Source organism: Sinocyclocheilus anshuiensis, unplaced genomic scaffold (genome assembly GCF_001515605.1).
Source record: "Sinocyclocheilus anshuiensis isolate Anshui unplaced genomic scaffold, SAMN03320099.WGS_v1.1 scaffold1737, whole genome shotgun sequence".
Classification (NCBI taxonomy): Eukaryota; Metazoa; Chordata; class Actinopteri; order Cypriniformes; family Cyprinidae; genus Sinocyclocheilus; species Sinocyclocheilus anshuiensis.
In genome coordinates, this window is record NW_015540975.1 from 362,851 (window position 1) to 372,183 (window position 9,333).

The 9,333-nt window shown below is 39.5% G+C and overlaps 1 protein-coding gene across 1 annotated transcript in view; it reads left to right on the forward strand.

The window, feature by feature from the left end:
• Positions 1-9,333, forward strand: part of LOC107690093 (protein diaphanous homolog 2-like) — a 189,003-nt gene that overhangs the window by 46,198 nt on the left and 133,472 nt on the right. Inside the window, exon 2 of the mRNA XM_016488332.1 lies at positions 2,670-2,794. Within this exon, the coding sequence (XP_016343818.1) occupies positions 2,670-2,794 (125 nt within the window). The remainder of the gene's footprint in view (positions 1-2,669; positions 2,795-9,333) is intronic.

Below are 9,333 nucleotides of genomic sequence, written 5' to 3' on the forward strand. Positions count from 1 at the left end.
CTTCCAATCGGCTTCTTGCAAGGCGGAGCGTGCATACATTACCATAATGCTTCAATTTATCATGTGGGGAAATTAAGATTTGCAGGTTTTGTTAATAACTTCTCTATAGTGTCGTACAACACATACTGTTTGAAATAACAGCTTTTCACTTATTTCAATATTCTGCAGTTATCACAAGTTTACGTTCAACACTAAACTTCACATATCTTACACACATATTAAAGGCCTTATTTCCTAAAAAGGGTAATAAACACTGATTAAAGTTGCACCGATTACATGAACACATCAAATATATATATATAAGACATACAACATATTATTTGTGAATCTGGTTGCCCTGTTATGCGCATAACTGATTTTCTGTTGAAATTGTCTGTTGTACGTTTCGTGTCCCTTTTTTGGAATGCAGGGGGGAAAGGGGAGGTGTCCTGAGGTCATGCCCATGTCACGAGTTGGGAGTCTGCCATTCTTCTCCTGGACAGAGAGCTCTTAATCTGTCACTTTCTGTTTATCAGATTTAGCAATTTATGTGTTAAATGGTCAGGGGGATCACGCATCTGGTCCTTGAAAGCCCGTAAAACAAAGATAGTTTTGTATCCTAGTTTGAGTTAGGGTTTAAGCACTGTTTTTATTTGAGTCTCTTGAGACGATACGCTAGATAGTACAGGAACTGCTTCAACACTTCACTGACCCTGCATGAGTTTTACGACCGCAGCTGGCTGCATAGGGGCTCCTCAGTTTGTCTCAATGGAATGTGATTGTTTCATGTGTGACTCAATAGTGTAAGTGGGTCCGTTCGAAGACAGAGATCCTACAATGTTAATGCACATTTTAATTTTGATCATTTACATTTTTAATGCATTTTCATAAATAAATAAATAAATAATCGTATTGCCCCAAACAGTTGTGTAAATATTATCAGCTGTGTAGGTCTATGTGTTATAGATAGTGTATATATTGCTGACATTATTGTTTTTCCCGTTTTAACAGTTGATACTTTTGACATCCCTGTGTTAGATATAATTAAATAATTAATATATGAGCTGGAATCTGCACCTAGGTTGCTTACTCAGAATGTCCTCACAGCAATCCTCTTGAAGAGTGTTTGTCCAGTATAAGACCCATACAAAGCCTTTCATGTCTCTGATGAGTCAGAGCTTTGACCCTCTCAGACAGACCTTCTTGTGCCGTGATCATTCGTACCGTGTATCAATAAAGCTAAAGCCATACACCAATCACAAAAACGGCACCACAACTGCGTCCGTGTCCGCATCCCCACTGATCCCCCTAAGACACTGCTGGCACTTTGAAGTCCAGACTTGAAAGGACTATAGTGAGTGCAGAGAGAGATGGAGAGCAGTAAACAGTGATTATGTAGAGATTAATGAAGCTGAACCCATGCTGACGCCACTCAGCCTCAGGACAGCAGCCGCAGTCAGCAACTCCAGCATCAGTTCAGTGCACCTGTCCACCTGAGCACACCTGCAAGAGTTACAACATAGGCCAGCCAATATATGCTTGAGTACAGGGTGATAAGAAAAACAAGACAGAAAGTCCTTTTGGATAATTAGAACGGGCGATTAAATGTATTAGTTAAACCTAAAATGGTTGTTGGTTGTAAATCATGTGCATAGTCAGATGTATTTATTTAATTGTTTTTTTTTTATTTTTGTTTTGTTTTGTTTTTTTTATTATTATTGCAACGGAAATGAAAATGCATGGGCTATTATATTATTATAATATGTATTTATAATAATATAATAGCCCATGCATTAGTTCATTGTATTATTATTATTATAATTTTGTAAGTTATTGCATTTGTTATTCTTTCATTTAGCATCACTACAATATCATCCAGTCTCCAATAATAATTAAAATATGTATGGTTTAATATTACATTAGATCTAAATAAATATACATAGATCATCAATATTAAATGTGGCATGCTTTGCCTCAAGTATTAATGTCACTGACCAAAGTCTCCAGAGTTTAAAAGTTGATATAGAAACCCTTTGACAGTAACTTCAGTGCAGTGTTTAACAGACTTCATAGCCAAAGATTTCTGAGGGCTGAGTTAGGTGCTGGGCTTAATATGCTTGTCAAGATGTTGAATGATTAATAATATAAATATGTTTATCAGAAAAAGATGGGTTGTGTTTAACAGACTTCATATCCAAAGATTTCTGAGGGCTGTGTTAGAAGCTGGACTTAATATGTTGCTTGTCAAGATGTTGAATTGTAAATAAGAGCACTGGAGTTCATCAAACAGTATGAATTAGGCAGAAAACTACCACCTACACAGTATAGGAGAAAAAAACTGAGACACTTAAAAAATAAATAAACAAATACATACGTACATACATACATACATACATACATACATACATACATACACATACATACATATATATATACTTACATACATATAGAAATACATACGTACATACATACATACATACATACATACATACATAAAATAACATAACATATAATTAAGCCCAACAGTACACTGAGGCTCAGTACAATTAAACATGAACTCGTACAAATTCATTTCAAATAAAGTCATTTCAAATAAAAAATAGTTTCTTGTGTTGATAACATCTTTGACCACAAACTAAGCAGCATACCCATAACCCATTGTTTGTTTATTTTCTATCTGCCTTTAACAGTATCTGCCCAGATCCTGAAAGCCAGCCTGGACACAATGGAACGGCATATTCAGAGGCTGGAGAACGACATCCAGAACTTCCCCAAGACTGATGACAAGCAGGATAAATTTGTTGACAAAATGTCGATATCCTTTGAGCAAATGTACTACTTTTGTCTCCTATGCTAAACAGTTTTGTAGGCTTCTATGCTGGAATGAGGTAGACTGAAGACAAGCAGGATAAGTTTGTCGAAAAAATGTCGATATCCTTTGAGTACATTTACTTCTACTGTCTCCTGTGCTAGAAAGTTTAGTAGGCTTCTGTGCAGGAATGAGGTGCTGAGGTCCCTTTCACAGTAAGCTATGAAAAATAATAATAATTCTTAATCAATATTTTTGTTTTGTTTTCCATTTCCAACTACAAACATTCGAAGTTTTCTATTTTAATTACATTTTAAAATGTAATTTATTCCTATGATGGCAAAGCTGAATTTACAGCAGCCATTATTCCAGTCTTCAGTGTCACATAATCCTTCCGAAATCATTCTGTTTATTTAATGCTCAGGAATAATTTCTTATAATTATAAGAAAAATGGAAAACTTTTGTAGCATTATGAATGTCTTTACTGTCATTTTTTAATTAATTTTATGCATTTTTGCTCAACAAATATATTAATTTCTTTCAAAAAAAATATTTTTGACCTCAGACTTTTGAATGGCAGTGTATATGTAAACACCCATTAAACAAAATAATTGATTATTTCCTTCTTTTCAGAAATTATATTTTGATTGAATTTATTTAATAATAAATATAACAAGACATATTAGGTTTATACAACAAGAAAAAAAAATTGAAATATATTCCCTGAAAACAGGCCTTATTTTCACAGTTTGGCTTAAGTAAATGTATCTTGTTTCGTGGATGGTTAAATGTTTTAACTGGAAAACGACAAAAATACTGTATAGGCTGTCTCAAAGTGAGGTGTTTATCAGCGTTCTCCTCGTCTCTCAAGCTCTCCAAAGGGAGTTCAGCCTGGGAGCTATTTATACTGCACAGCTTTCTCCCCACGGACTCTAATGGAGGGCTTCTTAGCCTTCTATACTTATAACCCCATGCTGATTTCATCTGCTAACCAGCCACAGTCCTCCTCTCTTCAACTTTATGAGGGCTATCAGCTCTCATAGCACCTCTCCCTTTTCAATAACAGAAACACAAGAGATTGCGCCCCTCAAATCAAATTAGATGCCACAGCACTTCTCAAACTCTAAGTGAGGAAGTTAGACACTTGTTTGACCTTTGCTTTCTGACATGTGAATGTTTATGCGGGCCAAAGCGGATCTGCTGCAAAATGGTGCTGATTTAGGGAAGTTTGACTTTTGTGCCGGTTCTGAGCGACGGCCTGACTTTTATATTCCCACTGCGATTCTTGCCGTTCCTCAGCGGTGTTATTAACTACGAGTAAGAACCATTAATCAATGACTTATCAAGTCTGAGAGACTTCCCATATGTTCCCCAAGCACAGGAACGACAGCAGTTAACCTTATTTTAGCTCTTTGTTCACGAGCTTAACGCCGAGATTTATGGGGGCTTACTTTGCACTTTGGGTGGCATAAGAGTAATAGCCCTGGCACACATTAAAAATCTGCTCTGAGTCAAAGAGGGCTGCTTAGGTTTGTATGGTTTAAGAACAATGAGCTGCTCTTGCCTGCAGTGCGGCACAAAAACAAGCCAGAATACCTCTGTGGCCTTAGTGACAGTATTGATTAGCAGGACTCGGGGAGGATTGGAACTTGAGTGAGGGGAAATGGAGAGGCGCGGATCCACTGTGGCAGTGCTGGGGCCTTGCGCTGTTCCCAGGGGATTGTAAAAGCCAACCAGGCCCCGAGTGCAAATGCAGCCACATCGCGTCCCTGTCTCACCTGATCTGTAATCAGAGCCGGCACACAGCCGAAGCTGAATACAGTCACGTACGTTTGATGATTCGAGAGGGGTTTTTTAGCAGCAGAGAAAGAAAAGCCAGCGAGAGAGCTGTGACTGAAAAGGAACGGCTCCACCCTCATTGTGCACCAGTCGCGACTCGTTTTCAGAAGCATCAGAGCTCGGCTGCAGAGATACTGACTGACAGCACGTTCAAACACAGCTGCGCCAGCTCTTTTGCGGATGACAGGGCAGACATTGTCACTGAGCTAAAGGAGACCAAAAGCTGTTTCACTCGGCCATTGAGGACAGCAGGCTAGATGTTATAGAAGGGAGTGATTGAATTTGTGAACGTGGAGGTGGGTGTGTGTGTGTGCGCGCTTTTTGCAATATGCACTCCATTGCTCGCCATAGCAACAGGCTTCTTGCTCTCTCCTTTATGAGTTTGACCTCGACGTGACCTTGACAAATGACTACGGTGTGGAGATGCTATTTTAGAGTGGTAGTGCAGGAAGTGTTTTAAAAACACGCGCTTTTTAAACTCGCGGTTGATGATTTGTTTAAACGGGATGGGAAAGGAAATTTGCGTGAATGAGGAAAAAGACAGATGTTACCATGTTTACAGTGTTTTCTTTGCCTGTAGATACTCATCTAAATCACACTACTCCAGGTGGGCACTGTCAGAATCTTCAGATTTCTTCCTTTTTTATGAACTGTAGCCTTGAGATCCATGTGATTTAATCTACCCTGAAATCACACTATTCTGTTTTTGTTTTTTTTTACTCTCTGCTGCTCCAGAGAGACCCAACACAATACGATTGTGGCGTTTCATATGCAGAACATTTGTTTCTTTTCAGTTTTCATGGCAGCTCAAACTGCAGATTTAGAGCCCTGCCAGCGAGATAGGAGGAGAGAATGAACTACTATGTACCAAATTTTATGAGATAAAAAGGCTTTAACTAGAGAGAGGCCATGTGAGAGCGGTAGAGGAATTTTGCCTAGGTAGGAGTCAGCTTTTTTTGGATGTAATAATAGCAGTACACATTTCACACCCCTCTGAAACTGTGGAGGTGACATTTTGCAATATTAAAAAATCTCACCAAATATGGGAAGATCATATTAGATTCACATTAAGGTGCTTAAGACTCTGGAACAAATATGCATTTATTAGCTTGCATGGCGATGCACCGTTGATATATTAATCCATTAAATAGAAATGATTGTGGCAGCAAATCAAGGCCGGTTTAGAAATGCACCGAACACACTGTTGCAAGAGAGAAATAAACTCACGATATGCATAAGGGTTAGTTTTTAGAGTCAAATAAAGGAAGCTAATTTTATTACCGCCTGCTCAGTATTCCCTCTTGCAATATGAACATGTATATGTGAGAGTATGTTTGTCTAAGGTATTAGGTCAGATATGGGAGAGTAGTTGCAGATGCATTATGGGTATATGGAAGAATGAAATCGACTCCCACTGCCTTGTATACATTATTTAATATATTATAAGTACTAAAGATCCCTGTGCATCATAATTCACACTACCTGCTAAGAATTAATGTTTTTTTCCCCTCCTTCTTTTTTTGCTTGCTTTTTGCATGCTTTGGAGGATATTATGTGCTGTTTGTATTGCTGGAATATCCACATAAATGCATTCAGAGTGAGGATGGGGAGTTTTTCATTACATAAATGCATTTCATACATACAAGATACACCAGCATACATTAAAGCCGTATAGTTATTACAGTCCTCTGCTTTAAACCGATCTAAATAACTGGTGAAATGCTGGCAGAGTAGCTCATATGCGCAACTCTTATCAGTAGGAATGCTTTATTTTTTCCACCATTACTGTAATGTATGCAAATGACTGAGTAGGATGTTTGTTCAGCAGTTTAGTGATATCTATCTATCAGAATTAATGGCACCCCACAAAGGCTTTTAAATGAACTAGCGGCCCCATGGGAGCTGTAACTCAGCAGAGGGACAGTGCTGACGGTGGCCTGCCTGGGGACCTGGCGTACTGGGAACTTAATGGAGAGCGGAAGGGTTGCAGCGGCGTTTGGCATCCATACTGAGTTTTGACGGATGAGGGGGCCTGTCTAATAGATCTCGCTATAATTCAGTGTGCTGGTATTTAACTTAACCTTTGTTCTCTCTAGGGACTGAAAAACACCAATCAGCCGGCCAATTTCTCCCTCCGCCACCTCTCTAATGACAAAGCACATGCAGGAACAGAAAAGTTCAAATAAATACAGTACATTGGAAAGGAACTTTTAAAAATAGATAGTTCTGAATCTTAATTTGGATTAGATGAGCTATGTTTGAAGTCATTAAATACTGATAAATGTATGCCTGTGACCATAATCATTCAGCCTTCAGTTAGGATAATCAACTATTTAATTATATAGTTGATTTTATTATATTATATAATGATACCTGTTATTTATGGTAATTATTAATAATAAGTGTATATCGAACACAGATATCTCATAGTGTGTCATAGTGCTATAGCCGCCATAAGGAAAGCAATCAAGCCACTCAAATTTATTGGTCCATGGCTTCTCCTTATTTCTGGTAAAATATATGTGTGACTTTTCATTAAAATTAATGCTAAATTTTTTACAAGTATATGCATTTATTAAAATTAAGAAGTATATATATGAAGTAAATGAATTGAAATATTATTGTTAAACAGTTGTATCGAATAGATAGTCCACCCAAAAATGCAAATTACCCCATAATTTACTCACCCTTAAGCCATCTTAGGTGTATATGATTTTCTTCTTTCAGACAAAAACAATCGGAGTTATATTAAAGAATTTCCTGGCTCTTCCCAGCTTTATAATGGCAGTGAATGGGTGTTATTCAATAGTCCAATAGAAGTCCAATAAACTGTGCCAATCCATCATAAAAAAGGGTGGTTAATGACGTCCTCCTGCAGCGAATCAATGTGTTTCTGTAAGAGAAATATCCATATTTAAAACGATATATACCGTAATCTCTAGTACGCGCATACACGAGGAAGTGGCATTCCAGCCAGATGACATAGGTCGTAGGTATAGCGTAAGCTCCGGTGAGAATATGCTAGTCTCGCGAGAACTAAGTTTTCTTTACAGGAGCAAATGACGAGGAACACTTCTATTGGAATATTAAATAACACCCATTCACTGCCTCTGTAACGGGGCAGACAAGACGTGAGACGTGCGGATCCATGTGCAAGCTTTATTCACAGGCGTGGTCAGAAACAGGCATGGGTCAGACAATGGCGAACTGGTATGGAGAAGACACGGCGGACCAGAAGACCACCAGAGCCAGACAGCAGACCACTACGGCAGAGCAGAAGACCACCACGGCAGAGCAGAGAACCACCAGAGCCAGACAGTAGACCACCACGGCGGAGCAGAATGGGTGTTATTCAATAGTCCAATAGAAGTCCAATAAACTGTGCCAATCCATCATAAAAAAGGGTGGTTAATGACGTCCTCCTGCAGCGAATCAATGTGTTTCTGTAAGAGAAATATCCATATTTAAAACGATATATACCGTAATCTCTAGTACGCGCATACACGAGGAAGTGGCATTCCAGCCAGATGACATAGGTCGTAGGTATAGCGTAAGCTCCGGTGAGAATATGCTAGTCTCGCGAGAACTAAGTTTTCTTTACAGGAGCAAATGACGAGGAACACTTCTATTGGAATATTAAATAACACCCATTCACTGCCTCTGTAACGGGGCAGACAAGACGTGAGACGTGCGGATCCATGTGCAAGCTTTATTCACAGGCGTGGTCAGAAACAGGCATGGGTCAGACAATGGCGAACTGGTATGGAGAAGACAAGGCAAGGGCAATCCGGTAAACTAGCGAGGATCAGTCGATGGCAAACGGAATCCAACAGGGCGAGACAGAAGAGCAATCCAATAAACAGTCCAGGGTCAAAAACAAGAAGGCAAGGAAACACAGAGACTCGGAACAGGGTACAGGCTAAACAATACTCGGCAGAGAATGGTTGTTTGAGTGAGTGTAATATAGTGAATGTGTGATTGATGACAGCTGTGTGCAATCAGTGCTGTGTGCAATCAGTGCAATGGCTGATGGGATATGTAGTCCGGGATGACATGCAACAGTTTGTGTTGTGCGAGAGTCAATGTAATGAAAGGGTGACCTCTGGTGGTGATTGAACGGAAGTCCATGGACAGGATTCGTGACAGAGAGTTGCATGAAGTTTCAAAGTTCTAACTCGTTTCCACGAGTGGTTTTAAATTCAGCCTGAGAGAATTCACAAAGCAGAGATTTGTCTTACGTTTACTGCTTAAGTCAATCATCAGCGTCAGTTCAGCAGATAGGAGATTTTGTTCGTTACTTGCATTTTGCTGAAATCTGAAAAGCTGAGTTGTTCCTCGTGGCTACTGTAGGGGATTCCGTTGCTGATTGGCTGTTGATCTAGCGCCGGAATGATGTTTGGATGACGTCCTTTTTGGGGAAGCCCTCGTTGGATTGGTTGGTTGCCGGGTTACACCTTGCTCGAGAAAGCAAGTGGCGAAGAGCCTGTGTTCGGGAGAGCAAGCGACAAATGCCTTCACTCGAGAGAGTAAACAGTGATAAGCAATTGAATCTGAGTTGCAGTGGGGTTTTTCTCCGTGGCATACGTCAGAGAGAGTATAGGGTCCTAAGTGTCAAGAAGTTTGATTTATTGCCCCTCATAAACCCCCCTCCTCCTACCATAAATGGACACCTGTTTGGACACCTGTTTCTGTACACCCCACCCTC